The following is a 24813-nucleotide window of genomic DNA, read 5'->3' as shown; positions in this document are numbered from 1 at the left end:
TTGTTCCCACATCAATTTTTTATTAATTATAGTTCTGCTGTATATCACTTTTTATTTTTTCATCCTTCGTATCTTTGGAAACATTATAGTTTTAATTTAAATTTATCATTTTTTTACATGTGTTAGAAGAGTTGGCACCGTTTAATTTAGCACTGATGAAGGGAAAATACAAAATAGTTGATTGATTTACATATAACATTAATATTAGTGTTATGCTTTTTTGCTTTTTTGTTTTCACGTTCTGAAGCTGAAAGTTTAATTTGATAGACAAAATGGTCCGTTACATATTTAACAAAAAAATATTAAATTTTTAGTGTTATTTTAACTTGTTATCTTATTTTTTTTTTAGAAAAAAAATTTAGTATGTTTATTTTTTTCTAAATTAGTTATGCTTATTTTTTTAACGGAATTATTGTGATTCTGGTTATTTTATCTTATTTTAAAATTTAAATTAATTTAGTAATTAGTATAAATAAATAGCATTATTTTTCTATATACAACAAAATAATATATAATAAAAATTCTTCATCTTTATTTTCTCATTTTTTTTTATAGTTTTATTAATGATTGCCATGTCTCGGAAGATGGTTGCTCCCCTCTTAACTTGTATGCTTTTGTGGAGGCTTCAAAGTTTGCAAAGCTTTGGGTACCTTTCTGTAAGAAGTACAATGTAAAAACTAGAGTACCCTTTCGTTACTTCGATTGTAATCATAATGAGGCCCCCGCACCCAACAATAGCCCAGAATTTATGTATATCAATGTCAGTTTATGTATGAATTTGAAGTCTTTACTTTAATTTATGCAGGATGGGTATGAGCATCTTTCCAGTCAAATTCAAAATGCGACAAAGAAATCAATCATGCTCGACCAAGAATTTCACGTATTCTCAACGACACAGCTCAATAACCATCCAACCATAATCTGCATCAAGTACTAGCTATATGAGACGTATGAGGAAGTATAAAAAAATTAACTTTTCATTAGCCAATATTAATAAATTTAATTTAACTAGGTATTCTTTTAAATGGTATAATATTCAGTCTTTTATTATAATTTAAAAAAAACACATCTAAAAATTATGAATAGATTTAGTATATTTTTAAAATTAAATACATATTTAAAATATAAACTAAATAAAACTAAAATTTAAAATTTAAAATTTAAATTTCTATTTCAGATTTAATATGTTTAATTATTAATATATTATAATTTAAATACACATCTAAAAATCAAATTATTCAAAATTCAAAATTTTAATTTTAAAATTCTAAAATAAACCTTAAACTATTTAATTATTAACTAAATCCATTCAAAAATTTCGTAGAAGTAGAGAATTCGCATTTATCCCACATCCAAAATTCAGAGGATCACATCCAAAATTCAATGGCGCACTTTGAAAACCAAAGAAGTCATCCTCCATTCGTCCGCGCCACCGTCCTCCTCGGCCCTCATCCTCGACGTTGCCCTCCTCCACCTCGGCGCTTATCCACAACGTTGCGTTCCTCTCCTTCCACAATGTTGCGTTCATCTCCTTCCAAGCTCATCTTCGTCACCACCGTCACCGGTCTCTGCCTGCACTCCCTTCCTCCCGCGTCGGTCTCTTGCCCCTGCGCAGCTCTCGCACACCGAGCTCCTCCCCTTGTGCAGCTCCGTCACGCCGCGCTACTCCCCCTGCACAGCTCTCGTGCCACCTTCCTCCTCCACGTCGCTTCTCAATCGGGCCGCCTTCCTCCTCCATGCCGCTCCTCCCGCGCCGGAAATACTCATCGGTTGATAATGTTTGTTCACTATTCTGGAGGATTTGTAGTGCTTTCTCTCTCCTGTTTTATCTTTTTTCTATTAATAAACGTGTTTATGTTGTTCTTGCTGACTTTTTTTTCACGATTAATGAAAGGCATCATAATTTTGGATGTGTTTATATTATTCTTGTTTTTTTTCGATTAATTAAAGTATAATTTTGGATATTTTAAAATTATTTTTTTATTTTAAACGCTAAATTTTAAATTATAATTCTAAATTTATTAGAAAAATGCTACTTGTACAACACAAATTAGTCTTTAGTCAATCTTTAAATCTAATATTTTATTATTTTAATTAATCAAATTTCCTATTTTTAAGAAACCACTCTTATTTTAAACTTTATCAATTAAAGAGTCTCTAATTTCTTATCACTATAATAAAGCATTTTCTTTATTTTCTCCTTCTCTCTTAACGTCATCATCATCAATCTCTTGTTCACACTCTCTCTCTTTAGTAGAGACCATATTGTTCTCTCATATAGCAAAGTTCTCTACTTTAAATAAAAAACTCATGTAAGTATTTTATCCACACATCTAAAACTAGAATATCATTATAAACGGTTAGGTATTTTGATTTTGTTAGTTAAAAGTTGGTATTCAAAAGTTTACATCACTGATAAAAAAAACCAAAAAATATTAACGACAAATAAATCTCCAAAAATTTGAAAGACACGTAAAAAAGAAGTAAATATTAATTAAATATATATTCTAAAAACAGTAGTGCTACGTTACCAACTTTTTATCTGCCAAAATCTGCCAACTTGAGTTGGGCTGGACATGAAGCCCATCTACTAAATAAAGCCACATCTAAGTTAATCATGGTTTAATCCTAATTTATCACGTGTTGGTAATAGTTGGCAGACTCTCTTTTGGTAACGTATACTTTTCCTTCTAAAAAATAATTTTAGAAATCAATTTTTGATGCAAATTTTTACGATCACTATTAAAAAAATAAAATTCTTTCATCCTTAAAATTTTGATAATTTTTTGTTTAATATATTTTTTAAAAAAATTATTGTGAATTACCATATGTTTTTTAAAAATAAATAAAAAATAAAAAAATTAATTTTGTTTTATATTTTTTTTAAATATTTATTTAAATATTGTTATATAAATTCAGATTTAATAAATAAACTGTTTATTAAATATAACTTTTTATTATTTATAAAAAAATATAATATTTATTAATTTTTTTATTGTATTTTAAAATAATTTAGAAAAAGTTTTGTTGATAACATTTTAAAAGAACTTTTTTTGTTTTTCGGTAACGGATTATGAGACTAGTAGTTAACCCAGTGAAAGAGAAACCAAAATCCTCCGTCACCCAAAATTGCATACACTGAAGAACCAATATCAGAGTTCAGTAGCCCTACTACCCAATGTTCTGAAAACCGGTTCGAACCGGCCGGTTGAACCGGTCGAACCGTGAACCGGATACTAAAATGGTTCGGACAATAAGAAAAACCGTAAAATTAAGAAACCGGCGTTGAACCGACGAACCGGAACCCGGCCGGTTTTTTGCTGTGCAGCAAAACGCTGCCGTTTTGCACTTTGTTAACCCCAGGACGCGAACCCTAACGCAGCCGCGTCCCTCATTCCTCCCCTCCTTCCCCAACGTTCCCTCTCCCTCTCTCCAACCTCCATTGCCACCCTCCTGAACTCTGCAACCGCCGCTTCCAGCTCCGTCCGGCGCCGACCTTGCCGCCGCAACCCACCTTCTTTTCTCCTCCCTTTCTCCCTTCGCCTCCTCTCTCTTCACTCCCCCCTCAACACCCCTGCCTCCACCGAACCACCGCTGCGACCCCACTGTCGCCAGCGGCCTGCACACATCACCACCAACTCCAGTCTGTTTCCCCCAGTCGCGACCCTTCCTCTCCACCTTGCGCCCCGCTTCCCGCTCGCTCGGCACCACTGCCCCCTGCCTGCGCCACCCTCTGCTCCACCGCGAGGCTCGTCGCCGCCACTGCTACTAGGCGGCGCCACTGTCTTCCTCCCTTTCCAGTTTCCAACACCAATCTCTTCTGCCCTATTCCAGGTTCCCCTGTCTCCAGTGCTCTGTTTCCTTTCTTTTCAATTAATTATGTTTGTTGTTCTTAGTCAGTTAGTCGATTAATTTTGGTTGCTAGGATAGTTAGCTTGCATGCTGTTAGGTAGCTAGGTTGTGGTTACAGGATTCTAGGCCTGATAAGTGCTTGGTTCCTGTTTACTTTTTGCTTGCTAGTTATTTGGTTGTTGTGTGGTGATGTCCTGTGTTATTTTTGTTCCTGCTATGCTGCTTTCTCCATGCTACCTTGCTGCACTTTACTTGTGAAATTGTACTTGCTTCTGCCTGAACTTATGCTTTCACGCCTCATATGTAATTTTTGCTGCTTTTTCCTACCCGAGAACGTCCGATTTATTGCCGGAATGCTGCCCAAATTTTTAGAAATTGTCTTGGTTTTAAACTTGCTACCTAGAGTTAAACTTTTGAAATTGTTTTATTTTTCTTTGAACTGTGTAGTGTGATTAGTTGATTACTCAAACTGATTGGAGGTATTTTACTTTGAATTGAAACTGAGCTGTGATTCAAGATGATGAACACCAAAACTGTGAACTTTGAAATTCTGTCTCCCTTTGAAATTTCTGTATGCAACTTTGTTTCTGGCATCATCATTGTACTTTGTGTTCATGTAGCAATTTGAGTATGGGCTATAGAATACATTTTTGTAGTTTTTGCGTGATTTAGGCAGGCTTAATGTTTATTCGATCTGTTCTCTGCTCTTATATTCTATCCCCTTTGGGCTGAGTAGAATGAGAAGAGTTAGCAATTAGCTTGACTTTACTGCTTTGTAGAGCCTTGTAGCTGATGCTATGGCATACTCAGTCATACTTCCTGACTCTTAATGTGAGTTTCTGCTGAAGGCTATGCTTTGCACTGCATTTGTAGTGAGTGCCCTAATAAATTTTTGTACTCTCCTTCAGTAGCTAATTAATCTGGACAATTAATCTTGAGTGGGACATAGCTTGATGATTCAAATTATCCATGAATTGAAAGAAATTGGCCTGTTGCAAATAATAGAAAACCTTTGTGCTTCCAGAAACAAAGAGGGATTTGGACAGAGCAATATGCACATGTAACTTATTACCAGAAAATTTCTTAAAGTCTTTTAATTCTTTAATTTTAATTCTCTCTTGAACAGTTCATTATTAGTGATGGCAATAACATGTATGATTTCACTTATGTTGGAAATGTGGCTAATTCCCATTTATGTGCCGACCGAGCTCTAGCTTCAGAAGGGGAAGTTTCAAAAAAAGCTGCAGGAGAGGTACCTTTAGATTCTCTCATTACATTTTTTGGTGTATAAATATTTGTTTAATTATGTAAATGAAGATTAAACATGGACATCTTAGAAGGCGGTGATGATGATCCTGCTCTATTGTAGATGGGTTGTTAGTTATTCACAGGTGTACATTCTTTAGAAACCACGGTTGCTAACATGATGATGAGTTGATGATACATTTAAGGGTAGAATTTCATCTTTTGGGTGAATGACAGGACCTAGAAAATATATGTTTCAGCAAATCCTAATCAAATACTTAAGCTAAAATAAGAAAGATATACAACAAAAAACCTTATTCCACTTGGTAGGGTTGATGATTGATGACAAACTTGGATCATTTTGATGCTGCTATGTTATGTTTGATTGGTTGTTTTGTTTTTTGACTTTTGAATTTGTATTCGAATGAGATTATAACATTCTAGTTTATGTAGTACTTTTAATTTGAATGATATTTTAAAGTTTAGATTAGACTATAATTATATTTTCATGTGTTTATCTATATTTTATTTATTATTTTATTATAAACGGTTTTTTCGGTTCAACCACGGTCCAACCGGTTGAACCTATGAACCAGTGAACCAGTAACTAGAGCGGTTTGATGACCGATTCGGTTTTCAGAACCTTGCTACTACCCACACTCACCCCCGCGGCCCAGCCGCCTTCTCCATCACCGAAAACTCACGTCCACCGCTATCTCACCGCCGCCGTCGCATCTGCTCCAGTGGCCATCCCACTGCTCAAGCTCGTCTCCGCAGTCACAACGCGTCTCGTGTCACCACTCGTTCCTCCGTCGCACAGCCCCTGTTCTGCCGCGCTCCAGCCCTCCTCTGGTCCAGTTCCGCCGCGCTTCATTTCGTGTGTCCGTCGTGCTCCCTCTCCCTCACCTCTGTGCTCTATGCTCTGGAAGGTATTTTTTGACTTTTTGTTATTCTTGTTTTCCGAGTTAATTGTTTTTCTGAGTTAATTTCCTTGATTCTTGATTGTTGATTGTTGTTTTTGTTGAGTTAATTATTGTTGATTGTTGTTAATTTCTCCGAGTTTAGTGTATTCTCGAGTTTGTTAATTTTGTTTTGTTGTGTCCTTTAATCCTTAGCTTTTTCTTGTTGAATGTCCTGTATTCTTGTTCTGCTATGGCGGTTGACATGTTGAGGTTATGCTGTTAGTGATACAAATGCATGTATTTTGAAAAACTCTCTTCATTGTTTCTAGCTTGAACTATTTATATTTGTGAATCTAGTAAATTTATATTCTGAGTGAGTAGGATAACATATTTCAATTTTTGTTCTAGGCTTCCAAATCCATGCTGATTTTCGGATATTATCATCTATTACTCTGTTAGGGATTTTGTGAGCCTTTTAATGGTTATAATAAACTTTTCTTGATACTCTTGAGTGATACACAATAAACTTTTCTTGATACTCTTGAGTGATACACAATGATTGAGATTGAAATTTTATTTGTATTGCTTTTTTTCTCTGAAGCACAACAAATCTTTCATTTTAAGGCTCCAGCATTTTGACTCTGTAAACAACTATCATGGAATATTACGTGTTGGAAGTTAGCTTTTGCTCTTTCATATTAGTTAAGGCTAATATTAATATATTGTCCTTCTAAATATCTATGCCATTTCTGAATTGCCACAATGCATACATGATATATCTTTTGTTTATTAAATCTAAAGGTCCTGTAGCAGAAGATACGTTTTATTAATTGAATGCGGGTGTGCCTTGATGAAGATATTTATGCTAGTGATAGAATAGAAGTGTTTTTATTTCTGAAATCTCACTCTTTTGATTGGGCTGTTTAACACTTCAAACCTCAGATATAGTTGTTCAGTTCGAGACTCTATCTTCCTTAAACTTTTCTATTACTGGAACAATGAAGAGAGTTTTTCAAATACATGCATTTGTGTCCGTGTCACTACATGTAACTATCAGAAAAAACCAGGAATTGATTGTTGTTTTTGTTCTGCTTCAATTATTGTTGATTGTTGTTAATTTTCTTAGTTAATTTTGTACTATTGTTCTAATTCTGAGTTAATTTCTTAGTTGTTGGCTTGTTGTTGATTATGAATTAATTAGAAATTTTTTATTTTAATGATGAAACATAATGTTCATTTTGAAAATTTTAATTATTTTATTTTATTTTTAATTAAACCGGTTCAACCACAATTTGACCTCGGTTGGACCATTGAACCATTGAACCAATCACTCGACTGGTTCATTGACCGGTTTGGGTCTCGCAACTTTGGTTTTAGTTTAGGACTTGGGTTTTTCTGTTTTTCTTCATTAACCTATAATAACCTTTCTTTTTTTTTTTGGTCAACTAACCTTTTCTTGGTCATAACCTATAATAACCTACAAGGACAAACATGACTAATTTATAATCTTTAAAGGACAAATTTGATTAAAAAAATCTCTCGAAGACTAATTTAGAGAACGAGTGATCTTTCAGGGACTAATTTGACCATTTATTCAACCCTAGATTAGTTTGCTTTACCCATTATCCTCTTGCCCCTGGGCCCAGGCCCAGGCCCAAGCCTTGATCTGTTTTGTCTCTCTCTGAATGAGGCTTCTCGGCTCTTGCTTAGGGATGTCAATGGGGCAGGGCAGGGCGGGGGCGAGGGAAGCGTCCATGCTCCCCATCCCCGCCCTCAGATTTGCTCCCCATCCCCGTCCCCATTCCCCGCCGTGGGGGAATATTGCTCCCCATCCCCATTCCCCACGGGGCTCCATTCCCCGCGGGGACCCCATTCCCCATCTACATAATAGTTCTAACTAATTATTAATTTCTATATGAATAGAGCTGCAAGTATCTATTTTATACAAAAACTGCAAGATTTTATACAAAAAGTCTAAATGACACGATGGTGACTTCTTTCGAAATGACGCAAGAGGGGAGGACGCAACGACGAGCCAAAGGAGAAAGCAGTGGACGAGGTGGGAGACGTGGCAACAGAGAGGAGAATGAACACGATGGCAGAATTACAAAAAGGAACGCCGCAAATAGAAATTACGACGCGGTAAGGGTGATGACACAGTGAGGTGTGATGATGCAGTGAGAAGGGCGGCTGCAGAGAGGTTGGATGGAGTATGGATAGCGTTAGGGATCTCTGAATTGAAGAAGGATTATGCAAATAAAGATTAGGAGTTTTGAGTTTCTATATATATGTGTGTGTGAGAAATGACTAAAATACATATGCGAGAAATAAACTATTAAGGATAATTTAGGAAATTCATAAATTTCGGGGAATAGCGGGGACAGGGCGGGGATCCCCGCTCGGGTCCCCACGCCTGCTTCGGGGGAATTTTGTCCCCCATCTCCATCTCAGCGGGGAAAATTCCCCACAATCAGATCCCCATTCGGGGCAGTCCCCGCAGGGATCCCCGCGTCTCGAGGAGTTTTGACATCCCTACTCTTGCTAGCTGACCTCGCTTCCCTTCTTCTCCGCGGCGGCCTACTCTCTTTTCTGCTTAACAGCTGCCTCCTCTTCTCCCCTCTGCCGCCTCCTCTCCACCGGTCTGCTCCGCCTCTCTGCCTCTACCTCTGTTTTTTTGTTTTTGCTGCTACACTGTTTTAATTTTTATTGTTAATCAAGTGCTAATGTTGCTGCTGCTATCGTTGTATTGTTGTTGGTCCTGCTGTTGCTAAATTGCTGACTAAATTATTGATAAAATTTCTGATCACATTATTGATCAAATTAGGTTGTTATGTTCAATCCTTTTTTTTTTTCTGGTCATATTATGGTATATACAATCTTTGTTGAGGGTGCCTAAATGCTTATGCCACAGCATTTGCAAAAATAGTAGATACAAAAGCTTTAGATTGGGATTTTGATAATAAAATTTAATATTAGCTTTGTTATTTATGATGGTTGATAATAAAATTTAGTATTAGCTTTGTTTATTTTTTATTTGGTACTTGAGATTAGTTACATGAGATTTTGGTGGATAATTTTGGATTTTTTTTATGAATTGTAATAATTGAATATAAATTATTTTGTTGAGTGACAGTTGAAGTTGAAGCTGAAGCATGGAGGGTCTGCGGCAAATATGGTGTCAACAGCACCGGTCTCTTTCTCAGCTTCTTTTCCTCCGATCAATTTCTTCCAAAATTTTTGTCAAAGGTACATAGCTACACACACCCTTTTCGTTTTCCTGGGACTCTCCCTCTCTTGTGTAGTATCATTATTACTATTTGCAAACTTGAGTACCAAAAATTTAGTTTGATTTTTTCAATAGTCTGCTAATTTGAGCTGTTTTCTTGATTATCTTAAAGTTCTGTTCAAGCAATTGCTTTTACTATGGACATTTGAATAACTGCAGAGCACGGCTGGTTATTCCTGCTATTGGTTTTAGCATTGGATTCAAATGGATTGATTCAACATTGGGGGTTTATACTTAATGAAATCTGTTTTGCACATCATTGCTGTAAACGATGATTTCAGAAATAGAAGTAAAGCAAATGGTCCGAGAGCAATTAGAAAAAGGAAATAATAGCGTATTACAATGCAACTAAGTAGTTGCAGCCGCCAGCCGCCTTTGAGTAGGAATCAAGCAATAACTTGCATTACTTTAGATTGTGGTATATGGAAAAAGGTTTAGTTTGAGTACAATTTAGCCATCTTAATGCCAATCCTGTTTAGCGTATATGATTTAATGATTTCTTTATTTATTACTGTTATAGAAGTGTTTGATTTGCCTTTGCCCCGAAATTTAAGTTCTCTTGTTTTGCTGTTGCTGTGACATGAACTGAATGAAAATCTTGGTGCAGGTTTAGCATTTTCTACCACAAAAGAGAAATTAGCTGAAGCCTTTTCAGAATATGGCAATGTCCTAAATGGTATGTTCTTCTATTGTCACTACAAGCATTGAACATGAACGTCCCCATATTAAAATCTTAATGTACCTGTCAATGTCATTTCCCTTTTCCAGTTGATATAGTACTGAACAAAGCCAAGAACAGATCTAAGGGTTTTGGATACGTGACCTTTGCTAAGGAGGAAGAAGCCCGCAAGGCACAGATGGCCATGAATGGAAAGGCAAGAATCTAGTACCTTTATTTTTCTCTTCTGTGAAATGCCAAAATTCATAAATGAATCAACCCTTTACTTTTTCTTTTGTTGCAGATATTGCATGGACGTGTTCTATACGTGGATATGGAACCAAATAAGAAACCAGAAAAATCATCTTTTGACAAGGCAACTACTGATGGTTGATTTGATCCTCAGTGATGCTTTGCATAACCACTAATTATTCTGACTCACAAGGGGGAACTTGATACATTCCAAGCCTAAGATTAAATTGTGAATTTAGTAGAATTCTCTTTAGAGTTAGCAACTGGCTTGAACATAATGTATCAGAATGGGACCTTAAACATGAGAAGAAGGAGCTGCATCTCCTCTCAGTGTTTTGCATATAACAATGTTGTTTTGTTCACATTGTATAAGTTCTCTCTATTTTGATCCACCAATGATGTTAAGCGTGGTAGTGGTCACATTCACACCTAGTAACGGGTCCCTGGTTGCTAATCATGCTTGTTGAGAAGTAAATTTTTATGTAAACACCTTTGCAAAGCATGGCATGCTCGTAAAGGATGAGATCTCAATAAATCTGTTTATTTTCCTAGTAGTCATGCCTCACTTTAAAATTGACTTTATTTCACTATAATGCATACTAAAAAGTTGCTTGAGCAATTACAAATATATGTTTAATTTGAGAGACTATCGGTATACTATATGATGAGTTTAAAATACAATTTATTGTATCCGGATTGGGCGTTATATAATATGCTGAAACTTAAGAGAATTTTGTAAACTTATTTCCATACAATTTTGCGTGAGTAAAATTGTTACACTCGTTTTTCCGAGAAGTTTTACAAAACCAAAAAAGATAATGCATATCCAATTAAAACACCACATATTTACTTATCTATTATACAAAAAGAAGTGAAGATTCAATCCGACCATTTTTATCTTCACCCGTAGAAAACGGATAGGGGCCGATTTGTTCCATCTTCACCCTCTTTATCTTCACCCGTAGCCCTTATTCACACAATCCTAGAAACTCTTATTTACGTAAAATACATGTCCAAAATTTAACTAATTATTCCCAGATGAAATTAAAAACGGCGTGTGTATATATATATACTGATTATTTGTTATTACCTGTTTTTGTAAGTTGTGATTGTGGTGAAGAAGATTATCATATTGCTGTTGAAGGGTATCCAAGCTTTGTTTCAATGCAGCAAAGTCTTTTTTCAATCTGCTTGGTCTTGAACCTTGCCCTTCAATTTTGAAATCTGATGGCAACTTAACCTGGGTGCAAACCAATCTCTTTTACGAGTTGGAACTTCCTTTCGAGTTCAAGCTTGTTCTCCACCTCGAAGTTCTTCTCCAGAAACTCAACTTGCTCGCTTATCAACCTCCTCTTTTTGCAACTACTACCTTGTTGCACCAAGCAACAATCACAATCTTTATTATCAACGCCGACAATGTTCTCTTCCTTCTCTATTGTGGCTTCCAACAAGGGCCTATTTTTTTATTCTGTTGCTACTAATATTCTCAAAGTTCACCACTGAATTTGATCCTTGGAAAGAAGGTTGAAAAGGATGAAGATAGAGAGGGTGAAGGGATAAATGGGTCCCTACTCCCTATCCATTTTCCAGTTATCAACGTGGCACTTAACGTACAAAAAAAAGGAAAGAAAGGGAACAAAGAGAATCAATGTCTATTTTTTTTCCTTAAAATACCCTTCTTTTATTCTTCTCTTTAAAAATCATAATTTATTTTTTTTTGGTTATTGTCAAAAAATGTTCTTTCTATTCCTAAGACTTGAACTCAACATCATTGGTTAGGAAACCAAATACTTACTATAACCTCACATTTGTTATTATTACATACAATAAATGAATCCATTAGTTCTTATAAACAGTACAACATTTTCTAGAAATATAGACATAGCTAAACTCATCCATCCAAGAACCTTCAGGTCACCAAACACCCATCTCCATCAAAGGACCTGTGACAATGAATGAAGGATTCTTAAATTCCAACTATGTTATACAATTTTCAATGATACAAAACCAAAGAATGATAAAAAGTGCAGTCTCCAAATCAAACTGTACATAGAAAACACATTCTAAGAAAAGAACGACTTTTTCATCCTTTTCTTCTTTCATGTAATTACAAGTTTTTCTCAAAGATAGAGCAGGACAGGCAATCAACAATTGATCAAGGTGAGTTTGACGAGTTGAACCTAGCACCATGACCATACAATGATGGTAGAAGCCATCGAAGGAAGCCAACAGTAGTTTCGCCTTTTGATCTCTTTGTCGAGTACTCAATCAGCATGTTCCACAGGTCCCCAACCGTCCATCTCTGTGACAAAATCCAACTAGCCACCTGCACAATATCGAACCCAAAGTTCCTACTAAGAATCTTAACATCAAAACAAGTCCATCTCAAGCTGAAAATGTTGCCGGCACTCAGCTGGATGGAGATACTCAACGGATGGACAGCATCCACCAATTGCAGAGAAACAAGTGATGAAGGAAGCAACGGATAATGATGATATTCATTGAAAACAAACCACAAAGATAGCTGCCAACACACCATTAAGAAGGAAAATTCAAATTACCTCGTCTAGGTTCTGCAACGCCTCCAAGCCAAATGTGTAGTATGCTATGAAAGGTCTTAGGGCCTGCATGGAACGAACCAACACGAATTCAACATTTTGAATTGTCACCAAAGAATGAAAATAATCAAAATATGTGTTACCTGTGAAGCAGCAAGCCACTGAATTATAGCCTTTAGTTCAGGATCTCCTCCAAATGCACCACATCCCCAGTTTCCGGTTGCAACCCCAATATTATTGCCCTGCTCCATCCGTTGGTAGTTATTTTGAAATTTTTCGAATTCATGATTTGAAATTTCTTCTTCACTTGTTTCCATATATGTTAGCGTTGAATCGTCAAACTGCAAAGCAAAAGAGAAAATGTCCAGAAATATCTTTTATGAGAATTTCATACTCAAACATGGCTGTTCAACCAAAAATCCAATTTCTGTGTTTATTGACAGACATGATGAAAACCAACCTGTTCAGATGACCATCCATTCTCTTGTAATATTTTCTGATACTTCTGATATTTAAATTGGTATAGAAAACCACAGAATGCCTTATTGATCTCTCTGCAGGAATTAGCAATTTGAACTTTTTTAACCATTGCAAATAATAATATTTTCCCAAATAATTGTTTTTGTAATACACATTAGTTTAAAGGAATTGAACTGGAAAAGACCATAATAAATGAAAGAAAATTATAATTACAAAAATGAAGTATGGCTACTATTTATAATTATCTCTTGACGTAAATCATACACATTCCTCGAAATGATTGAGAAAATAAAGCTAAAACAAAGTTTGAAAAGAGTTTCAACTTTGCAGTGGATACATACAAAACACCCATTTATAGAGATTCAGGAACATAAAACAAGATTTACTAACCGTAATACAAACTTTTCCCTATATTGTCTCATCCCTGGGCTACATAATGCATCAATTGCAACAATCCTGGTTTTACGTCTTCCAAGATTGTCTACGTCCCTTTCATCCACATAATCACCGGAAAATCGAAATGATGATGCATACCTAAAGAATTCAGGATATACTTTTATCATTAGGTTACGAAGGACAATAAATACCATATTGGAAAACATGCAGCAACACAAAGAACAATAAAATGTTTGACCCTTTTTTTTCTCGGTGCATAAACAGAAAACAGTGAGAAGAAAAACAGATGTCGAATTTATCCAGTTAAAAAAAAACATACAAATAATAGACAAACATTAACAGAGGCAAAAACAGAGGAAATACACTATGCTAAGCATAATGATGAAGAAACATGATTTTCTTCCACCTTACTCGAGCAATAGGCATTAAAAATATTCTTCTCCAAATAGAAGTGAAAACCATTTTGTAGTGCTCACCCTGTATAACTCGAGAACCTTTCAACGCCAACAATATCTATAGCCTCGTTTTCCTCCATGGCTGTCAAGAAAAGCATGCCAGCAATCAATTCTGGACTGACCATGAAGCGAATTTCTTCCTATATCAGACAATTACAAAAGATATAATAAAAATAAAAATAAAAATAAAACGAAGAAAAATTACACATCAGCAGGCAAAAATTTTCACCTGGCAAAACAATACCTCAATCTACAGTGTCTACAAAATGATAAAAGTTGCTAATACAAAATGTACCCCACACCATATACATATCCATGTAAAACATATCAGGAACTATGATCTAAACAGCTATCCTATTTGCCAAGAATTTAGGTCTCATGGTAATACTACACTGTACCTGTACACAGCCCCTTCCAAGAGCACCACCACCAAGATATTTATTTGCAAAATCCACTTCAACAGCTTCACCTGATTGATCTTCTATGTGTCCTGAAGTGTGAACCTATGAAAATGCCATAGTATTACCTTGTAAAGTAAATATTTCATTATCAACCAAAAAGAAACTGGCCTCCCAGTAGTAGAAAATGAATTTCCTTCAATTACCTCAAATTTGCAAAGAGGTATAGCCGAAGTGCTCCAAAAGTTAGACTTTGGGTAAGAAATTAGATCAGCATCACCTTCAAAGGGTAGTACTTTTCGCTCAAAAGAGACAACACCCTTAGGCATATCAGAACTTATCCTTTGAAAATAGTGAATGATGCATCGAATCTTACTTTCCTGCTTTTGACTGTAATCTTCATATAGACTCCTGAAAATGAAGAAAGCATAATTGATCTGTTCTATCCAAAATTTACATCAATTTTACTAATACATTCAGAAATTTTTGCAACCAGACATAATTTTATAATAGATAAATATTAGAACAAAATGAAACTAGAGCAATATCAATACCCTCTCTTCCTATTTTTCACACCCATTCAGTCACCATTTCACACAGAAAACAGCATGACATTGGCTGCATCATCTTGATATCAATAGGGCAGCCCGGTGCACAAGCATCCCGCCATAACGCAGGGTCTAGGGAAGGGCCACACACAAAGGGTATGATGTACGCAGCCTAACCTAAAATTACATCCATGGCTGTTTTCACGGCTTGAACCCGTGACCTTGAGGTCACACGGAGACTGAGACGAAGAGAACTCGGCTGTTGCTCCAACAGTGCAAGAAAAACAAAAGACTAAAAACATCAAATTAACAAAGAGAAAGAAAAGCTATAGATTCCATACGCAAACAATTGATCGAAATTGATTATTTGAAGCTGTTTCATGTATCTGTCATGGTCCGGGAATAGGCAAAAAAGCGAACACCCAAGAAGAGCAGCAATCAACTCCTAAAAAGCAAAGAAATGATAAGGTTGACTATAATAACCATAGTCATCAGTAGTGGCAGCCATTAAGCAAGTTATATTATTGAGTAAGAACATACAATACAGCAAGTAACTGTAATTCTAATGCCATTGGAGTAAAATCACATAAACTCATAGCAAAAGAAGCAAACCCGGGAAAGGAACACAATTCCTGCTTCCTGTGAATCCAACATGCGAAGACCGGTTCCAATCATAGCTCCCACATTTAAAACCTTATCAGCATTTTCATAGTGTGCTTCCAACAAAGATGGCAACCTCAAAAGCAAGCTCCCCAATGCTGGAACAACCTCCTCAAACCACTTCCTTGATTCCTCCCTAGTCATCAGCTGAAACAAAACAACACCGCATAACCCCAAAATCCCAACTTTAGAATAACCCACAATTCAAAATTGAAAATTGAGTGGGAAGTGTGTAATTACCTCGTCGAAGAAGAGGGAGTATCCAAGAGAAGTGGAAGGAGCCAAGGAGTTGGAAGAGAGAGAAAGAGAGTTTCTGATGTCTTCAATGGCGGTGAAGAGGATGTGGCCTGAGTCAACGTGACTGTGAAGAGGTCCTCTGGCGAGTTCTTTGAGCGCTTCAACCACATGCGACGGCCAAAACAGTGTGGAAGAACGCATCACCACTGGTAGGTACAGCAGAATCGATCTCAGGTCTTCTCTCTTCTCCATTTTTCTCTTTTTCTTGTTACGCCGTTTCACTAACAAGGAACGAATACTCTTCAAACGAAGGTTATGAGATCCCGATCAAGGTTCTGAAAACCGAACCGGTCATCGAACCGTTCTCGTTACTAGTTCACTGGTTCATAGGTTCAACCGGTTTGACCGTGGTTGAACCGAAAAAACCGTTTTATAATAAAATAATAATTAAAATATAAATAAATACATTAAAACATAATTATAGTTTAATATAAACTTTAAAATATCATCCAAAATAAAACCAAAATGTTATGATTTCATTAAAATACAAACTCAAGTCAAATAACAAAAATAACCAACTAAACATAAAATGCCAACATCCAAGTTTGTCATCAATCTTATTTATTCATATTCACAATTTTATCACATTCATTTATATTCATAATCCCTTGCTTTATTCAACAGCACAAAAGTTGAATTCAGTTAACCATTTATCCATTTGAAATGAAAATGGCAAATAAAACACCTGCTCTGAGAACATTAGCAACAGCATCCTCTGCTGATTTTGCATACTTTTGATATTCATGTGGCCACTACATGTTACTATTTAATATTAGGAAGGGTACTAGTTATGCCCAATAGAATTACTTAGTCTTTTAAGAATATAGATAAGAGACTTTTATCAATGTATTAAAGCTTAAAGGAATTAATGAATTGATATTGAACTTGGTTCAATTAGGAGTTTCTCTCCCTAATTCATAGAAGGAGTTCTAACATTGGTGCTCTCGCTGAGAGGTTTCTTCCATTTTTCATGGGAAAACAAATGACTCAACAATCTGAAAATACATTTCCAATATTCAATGGGAAAGATGGTTATGGATGGACACCTGAGGAGCAGAGATTCATAGAGGTGGAAAGAGGTTTGAAAGGGAAAGCTCTAAGATGGTTTCAGTTATGGAAGGTGCTCAATCCATTTGCCAATTTGAAAACATTCGAAATTGCTACTGAAAAATTGAGTGGGAAGAGATTAAAGCTAGACTAAGGCAACAACGGCAACCAAATCTCAGCTATCAACAGAACAAGACTCGCAGCAACATCAACAGAAATTCAAGAAAAAAGAGAGGCCAAAATTGATGCAAATTCAGATTCAACAAGCAATTTAGCAACAAAACAAATCCAACAACAGATCACAAATTCAATTTCACAAGATCAGTTCACAAATCAACAAATCCAGAATATGAAATTGACGAAGAAGAAGAATCAGATTTCAATTTTGAATTTCAACCACAACAACAATAAGAAGAATTAAACAGAAATTACAGATCAAGCACGAATTTAAAATTCAAATCCAGAAATTCAATAAAAAATAACTCTAAATCCAGAAAATCAAGTACGCTTAGAGACAATTGCAAAAAAAAAGTAGCAGATCGCAACAATAGTGGAGAAATCAGAACAACAAACCCTAGCAAAAATTACATATGAGGCATGAAAGCATAAGTTCAGGCAGCAGCAAGTACAATTTCACAAGTAAAGTGTAGCAAGGCAGCATGGAGAAAGCAGCATAGCAGGAACAAAAATAACACAGGCCATCACCACACAACAACCAAATAACTAGCAAGCAAAAAGTAAACAGGAACCGAACACTTATCAGGCCTAGAATCTTGTAACCACAACCTAGCTACCTAACAGCATGCAAGCTAACTATCCTAGCAACCAAAATTAATCGACTAACTGACTAAGAACAACAAACATAATTAACTGAAAAGAAAGGAAACAGAGCACTGGAGGCAGGGGAACCTGGAACAGGGCAGAAGAGATTGGTGTTGGAAAATGGAAAGGGAGGAAGACAGTGGCGCCGCCTAGTAGCGGTGGCGGCGACGAGCCTCGCGGTGGAGCAGAGGGTGGCGCAGACAGGGGGCAGTGGTGTCGAGCGAGCGGGAAGCGGGGCGCAAGGTGGAGAGGAAGGGTCGCGACTGGAGGAAACAGACTGGGGTTGGTGGTGATGTGTGCAAGCCGCCGGCGACAATGGGGGTCGCAGCGGTGGTTCGGTGGAGGCAGGGGTGTTGAGGAGGGAGTGAAGAGAGAGGAGGCGAAGGGAGAAAGGGAGGAGAAAAGAAGGTGGGTTGCAGCGGCAAGGTCAGCGCCGGACGGTGGTGGAAGCGGCGGTTGCAGAGTTCAGGAGGGTAGCAATGGAGATTGGAGAGAGGGAGAGGGAACGTTGGGGAAGGAGGGGAGGAATGAGGGATGCGGCTGCACTAGGGTTCGCGTCCCTGGGGTTAACAAAACGCAAAACGGCAGCGTTTTGCTGCACAGCTAAAAAACCGGCCGGGTCTCGGTTCGGTTCGACCGACCGGTAACCGGCCGATTCGTCGGTTCAACGCCGGTTTTCTAATTTTACGGTTTTTCTTATTATCCGAACTGCTTTAACGTCCGGTTCACGGTTCGACCGGTTCGACCGGCCGGTTCGAACCGATTTTCAGAACATTGATCCCGATCAGTCATGGAACCACTCTAACTACTGATTTATTAGTTTATTGGTTTAATTGATTTAATTGTATTTTAATCGAAAAAATTATTTTAAAATAAAATAAAATAATAAATAAATTATAAATAAACATCATAAAATATAACTCTAATTCACTTTGTCTCTATAACAACAGTGTCATTCAGACAATATAATTATTGAATACAATGCAAAACTACTTATTTATTGAGATCTTACATTATACAAACAACTTTTATGACTTAACTTTGTACATTTTCAATAAACAATTGTAACCAGTATTATTTTTTTTATTTTTTGTTTACAATAATATATACAAATCACGTATAGTACAAAATTACAAACTAACTGAAAATAGATATGAACTTAGATGCATGATTATATAGTGCAGTGAGGTGAAATTTTTGTCTTTGTTATTAATATAAGATTATACAATGCTCTCCTGTGAATTTGCTCTAAGAACCAGAGAGCATACATTCATGAAATTTGCATACATTATAATATTCATGAATTCACAAAATATTTACTCTAGGAACCAGAGAGCATACATACTCGACTAGGCAAGTAATGCTTAACTACATTGAATAAATTTGCATGACCTTGATATGACTTTGACTAATAATACATATAAATATGCATTGAAAAAGTACAAAATTTCAATAAACATTACTAAACAGCGGCAAGAAAGAACAATCATCATTCAACAACAAACATTACAAACAGCAACAAATAATCACACTATTACCAAATTAAAAAATAATGAAAACTAGATAACCCCAATCATAAACACCATTACCAAATTAAATAAAAATCAACCGAAAATCACCTTGCAAATAAAAAACTCAATAATTACATCAGTTATCCAACTAAATAATTGCATCACAGTTATCATAAACTGATTTCAAAGCCTAGGAGCAGAGTGAAATTAAAAACATGAAGCATATAATAAATTAAAAGATCACCAATTACAAATTTTTTAATAAGAACAGAAGTTAAGAACAATAAAAAATGAAAAAAGCTTCAACAGTTTTCAACCCAATTTTAATAAAGCTCATCACAATGATTAACAACAACAAAAAGTACTGAAGGAACAGTGAATCAATAACAGGCAGTGCAAATTTAAAATTTAAAAGTTATCAATTTAAAATTTATCATCAAATACAATCAGTGAGCAAAGCCAATCAACCAAGCACTGACTGACTGAGTATTCTATTCTGATTTTGTGACTGGGAAGCAAAAAATTCAGCAACAAATTCAAGTTACAGCAACAAATTTAACAAATCCAAGTAAAGTCCCAATTTACAGCAACATTTAGATTAGCAACAAGGCAAATTTGATTAGCAATTCAGCAAAATACAGGGAGAAGGAAAATCTGAAAAAGAGAGAACAAGGAAGCGATGGTGCAGGGACTCACCAACAGTCGACGGTGAGTCGGCGACCACCACACAGAAGGCGACGAAGCAAGAAACAACCTCACGAGTTGCTTCTGCCGCTGGAGACGAGACAGACGAACCACGAGATGCCAGTGACTGAGATGAGACTCGAGTGAGACTGGGAGCAGGCAGAATCGAGCAGAGACAACCACGGACGATGAGCAACAACCAACACGCACAGCTCGAGCACTCACTGGCAGAGGGAGGTGCGAGCAGCCGAGCACAGAGGAGAATGGCGAGATGCGAGCAGCCGATGTGGAGGATCCGGCGAGAGACCCGAGAGCACGAAGATGGAAGTTCTTGAGTGCGACAGACGGCGACAGCAGTCTCTCACTCCGACAGACGGCAACAACTATTGGTGGAGGCTAGGGTTTGCTTTCTTTGGGGGAGGCTAGCACAATTTGCTCTTTGCTGAAGGAAGGAGTTGAAGAAGGGGGAATGGAGGAGGGGATTTAAATATGATTTTCGGACTCAGTAGGTCCTTCCGAGTTAGAAAATGTGTTTTCTGCGAAAAACCGTGAAAAATCGCAAATTGACAGTCGAACCGGTTCAAGTCTGCTCGGTGCTGCGCGAGAAGCAGTGAAAACAGCCGAAAACCTTAGAAACATATTAGAGATGGAAAGTCGGGCGTTAGTGTTAAAAGTTTGGCCCGAAGTTGGGCCAAACGATCTAAAAACGCTAACGGGTTGAACCGGGCCCAAGTTGAGCCCAAGTCCATCATATATAAGGGTGGCAGTGGGGAGGGTAGGGGCGGGTTTTTGCCCTACCCGACCCCGCCCCGCCGTCCTGACATGCATATACAACCCACCCCCATCACTACCCGCGGGTAGTAAATAGCAGAATCCGAACCCGCCCCTGCGGGTACCCGCCCCACCCCGACCCGCCCATGTAAAAATTAAATATTTTAATTTTTACCTATTCATATATAAATTAAGACAAAACTTTAAAATTCATAGATAAATTAAAATACAAACATAAAATTCATACAATGTCATTAGCTAAAATAACTTAAAATTAAAAAAATATTGTTAGATCACTACAAATTTAACACCATAATAAAGAAATTACAATATTAGATATAAAATGATCTTCAACCCTTATTTTTGATCACTTTCAACATCTTCATCATCATTAAAAGTTTGCAAATCAAGATTTAAACCTGAAAATTAAAAGAGATAACAATTAACAAATTAATTGGTACTATGAAAAAAATTAACATAAATGAAGATTAATCAATATATCACCTTTACTTCCCAAAGGTGCCCACAACCAACTTTGGCCACACATCAAAGCTTCAATTATGTCTTGTTTGAGCTTTGCACGATGAAGAGAAATCACACGACCACTTGTACTAAAAGCAGATTCAGAGACAACAGTAGACACCGGAATAGCATATATATCCTTAGCTATTTTTGCAAGAACTTTAAATTTCATCTGATTGTTCTTCCACCATTTCAAAACATTAAAGTTAGGATCATTTGGAGGATGAATTTCCTCCTCAAGATAATGATCAAACTCAACATTAACATATGAACTCCTTGTCATTTTTCTTCTTTTAAGATACACCATGTAATCATCACCCCCAAATAAACTTGCATTTTAACTTTCATTAAGTTCTTTTGTACCAACACCAACACCGACATGTGACACATCAGAACTCATTTTTTGAGTGTATTCATTAACCAACTCATTACACAACTGATGAATTCTATCTAGGGGTGGCAAGCGGGGAAGCCCGCCTCGCCCCGCCCCGCCTAGTGAGGTGGTCCCAGAATCCCAGCCCACCCTGCCTAACGGCGGGCTGGCGGGCCGGCGGGCCAAGCCCGCCAAATATCCTCTTTTTTTACTTTTAACCATTAAATAATATATATATAAAGGCAAAAAAAAATCTCTTTTATTTTTTACTTTTAACTATTATAATTTCTAAAAGTATAAACAAATTATAATTTTTATATTCACAAACATTAAAGTCTTTGTAATTATAAATATCTAATAAACATAATTATAAACCAAATTTTTATCCAAAACATAATTATAAATATTGTTCTCAGTAAAATAAACATAATCCAAAACATAATTATAGATATTGTCTCTAAAACAAAATAAATATAATCCAAAACACTCAATTTTCATCTTCATTTTTTTGTAAGTTGGGTTGGAAAAAGTTGGGTTTTGGTAAAAAAATTATAAAAATACCCCCTTGCTAAAAAATACTAAGCCCGCGGGGAAGCCCGCCCCCACCCCGCCAAAACTCGCGGTTTAAGCGGTGCAAGTTAAGCAGGCTTTTGTTATTTGGCGGTCCTAATTTTCCAGCCCAGCCCGCCTTTTTTGGCGGGTTACGCGGGCTAGCCCGACGTATTTATGCCCGTTTGCCACCCCTAATTCTATCAACTTGCTTGGAGCATTCTGTTGGATCTGGATACATTTTTTCAAATTGAAACTCAACCCCAACCATCTTGTACCTAGGGTCTAAAATAGCAGCAACACCCATAATGCCATGAATTTCATCCCAATACTTTTCAAATTTCTTCTTCATGTTAGATGCCATATTAGCAATTAACGGATTAGCAGAAATTTCCCATTCATCCAATGACACTTTTATTTTACAAACCAAAGTAAAATAAAGATTAGCAGTTGGAAATTTAGACCTAGAAAACAGTTGAGTAACATCATAAAACAATTTCAATCTGTCATATATTTCCTTCGCAAGTTTCCACTCCTCATTACTTGGCACAATTTTATATTGGGGTTCCTTCTGTCTTAACCTAGGAAAGATAGCTTTATACAACAAAGTAGTTTCTAACATCAAATAAGTTGAGTTTCATCTAGTTGGGTAATCAAGAACTAATTTCCTAGTAAATGAGATCGCTGTTTTAGCACACTCACAAAAGTTTCGGTCCTTTTCGGTGTTGCAGTCCAATACAATACACTACTACGAATCTTTTCTATACTTTCTTTAACAATACTTAAGCCATCCTTCACAATCAAATTCAATATATGAGCACAGTAATGCATATGTAACAATTTACCCCCCCCCCCCAACATCAAGAATGAAGAATCTAAACGCCCCAACAGTCCATCTATCATAGCATCATTAGTAGAACAGCTATCCAATGTAACAGTGGACAATTTTCTATCAATGTTCTATTCTAACAATATTTTCATCAACGTTTCAGTGAGAACTTCACTTGTTTGGGGACAAGGAACATAACAAAAGTTAAAAAGATTAACAAACATACATGCATTTTTAGTTTAACCTAGCTCAACATATGAAAACAACTCAATGTATAAAAGTTTATAAAATGTTTAAAGTACCTCAATAGGCGCATATGCAACTTTCACGAACTATCAATATAGTGAGCTGTGACAACCATGTATCCTTTTTCTTGGTTGAAAGTGCACATATCACTAGTTATTGCAACTCTACTATCATTTTCATCTAGTTGAAGGGTTAACTTCCGCTTCTCGTCCCCATACATCTTCAAGATGTCTTTTCTGATAGTGTTTCGACTAGGCATTTTTAAATTTGATTGCATTGAAGCAAAAGCTCGCCTCAATCCATGGTGGTCCACACAACTCATAGGATACTCATGCAAAATAATCATTTCAGCGACACATTTTCTTGTAAATGAAGGATCAAACACAAAACCATCTTCATTCACTTTTTGCTTTTGTGATTGTTTTGACAATGATTCAACAATTGATGATTGCCTAGAGTTTGCCACCTTTATTCTCTTGCAATATCGATCCACATGGTTCCGCAATGACTTGGTACCATTCCTCGGATTTGCACTAAGCACAGTCTTGCAAAACTTACATTTCGCCTTCCATTCACCGTCAACTTTCAAACGATCAAAATACTCCCAATAAACACTCTTAACATGAGTCTTATTGTCACCTTCATTAGGAGTTAATCCTTCTGGAGTTGAGACATTATCCGTTGCTTGTGGAGTTTCTGAAGTTGGATTAGCATTACTTTGAACTTCAACTTCATTATCATTTGGAGCAACACTGTTGCTTTGTGTGTCTTCTCTAGCATTACTAGTCATGAAGTAATTTGAAAACACCTATATTAATAAAATTAAAATACATGAGGGTATAAAATTAACATAAATCATATCATAAATGCATAATTACAAAATTAGAATAAACCAAATCAGAATACACAATTAAAGTAGTTTCCAAGTGACAAAACTGGTGGATTGGATGAATTTGGATTGCAAACTTTGGATCAAAATGAATCAAGGAGAGACCAGAGTCAATCAATCAAGCTAAATGCAAGAGATAACCACCAGAGTCACAATCACAAGGTTATATCAGTTACAATGCTAGAAAATAATATTGATGGTCATAGAAAAATGGACAAGAAACTGTTTGATCTTAATACCAAGCCACAACGGATAAATGGTTCAACATCAAACAACTTGGTAATTGTTTTTCATTCTCTAGAGTTTTATGATTCAAAAAAATATTTTCTAAGTTTCATTTCATGACATATAATTAATTTATTAAGCATGTGATGACTAATGTTTTGATAGTTCAATTGAATTAATACATATTCTAGTTTTTGGGAAGCAGGATAAGGATATATTGGGCAGTAATAATCATGATTCTATTGGTGTTGTACCGGTAGAATTGTTCAAACAAGAAGCTGAGAAGTAATTAAGGTATAACATATGGAGTGAACTTATTGTATGTCTGCAGAAGTAATAAGATTATCTATCGAGTGTT

At 36.3% G+C, this 24813-nt stretch overlaps 2 protein-coding genes across 11 annotated transcripts; one reads left to right on the top strand and one right to left on the bottom strand.

Moving 5' to 3' along the window:
* The first annotated feature begins 3394 nt into the window (after nucleotides 1–3394).
* On the top strand, nucleotides 3395–10746 carry LOC130941360 (small RNA-binding protein 11, chloroplastic-like). 6 transcript variants are annotated; one of them, XR_009070626.1, is made up of 8 exons: nucleotides 3395–3834; nucleotides 4632–4683; nucleotides 4979–5104; nucleotides 5738–6026; nucleotides 9133–9245; nucleotides 9893–9961; nucleotides 10054–10160; nucleotides 10248–10302. XR_009070626.1 is itself a non-coding variant. In XM_057869838.1 (6 exons), the coding sequence occupies exons 3-6, from the start codon at nucleotides 9152–9154 to the stop codon at nucleotides 10335–10337; spliced, it is 360 nt and encodes a 119-aa protein (XP_057725821.1). In that variant the 5' UTR covers nucleotides 3853–5104; nucleotides 5694–6026; nucleotides 9133–9151; the 3' UTR covers nucleotides 10338–10746. The 6 variants fall into 6 exon arrangements, 2 of the variants coding, with proteins under 2 accessions (XP_057725821.1, XP_057725820.1); XR_009070629.1 differs by having other exon boundaries at nucleotides 4761–5104; XR_009070627.1 differs by having other exon boundaries at nucleotides 4632–4724.
* Nucleotides 10747–11966: 1220 nt separating this feature from the next.
* On the bottom strand, nucleotides 11967–18384 carry LOC130941065 (poly(ADP-ribose) glycohydrolase 1). 5 transcript variants are annotated; one of them, XM_057869438.1, is made up of 13 exons: nucleotides 17944–18384; nucleotides 15931–16306; nucleotides 15643–15837; nucleotides 15372–15475; nucleotides 14689–14893; nucleotides 14483–14587; nucleotides 14106–14224; nucleotides 13624–13767; nucleotides 13214–13307; nucleotides 12897–13094; nucleotides 12757–12819; nucleotides 12376–12521; nucleotides 11967–12138 (listed from the first exon to the last, which is right to left on the bottom strand). In XM_057869438.1, exons 2-13 carry the CDS (start codon nucleotides 16177–16179, stop codon nucleotides 12105–12107), a joined length of 1656 nt encoding a protein of 551 aa, XP_057725421.1. In that variant the 5' UTR covers nucleotides 16180–16306; nucleotides 17944–18384; the 3' UTR covers nucleotides 11967–12104. The 5 variants fall into 5 exon arrangements, with proteins under 5 accessions (XP_057725421.1, XP_057725422.1, XP_057725423.1 ...); XM_057869439.1 differs by having other exon boundaries at nucleotides 15931–16262; XM_057869440.1 differs by having other exon boundaries at nucleotides 15931–16208.
* Nucleotides 18385–24813: the final 6429 nt, after the last annotated feature.

The sequence above is a fragment of the Arachis stenosperma genome, chromosome 7 (genome assembly GCF_014773155.1).
Source record: "Arachis stenosperma cultivar V10309 chromosome 7, arast.V10309.gnm1.PFL2, whole genome shotgun sequence".
Lineage (NCBI taxonomy): Eukaryota > Viridiplantae > Streptophyta > Magnoliopsida > Fabales > Fabaceae > Arachis > Arachis stenosperma.
Note: the sequence above shows the minus strand (reverse complement) of the source record. Positions and strands in the feature narration are given on the sequence as shown.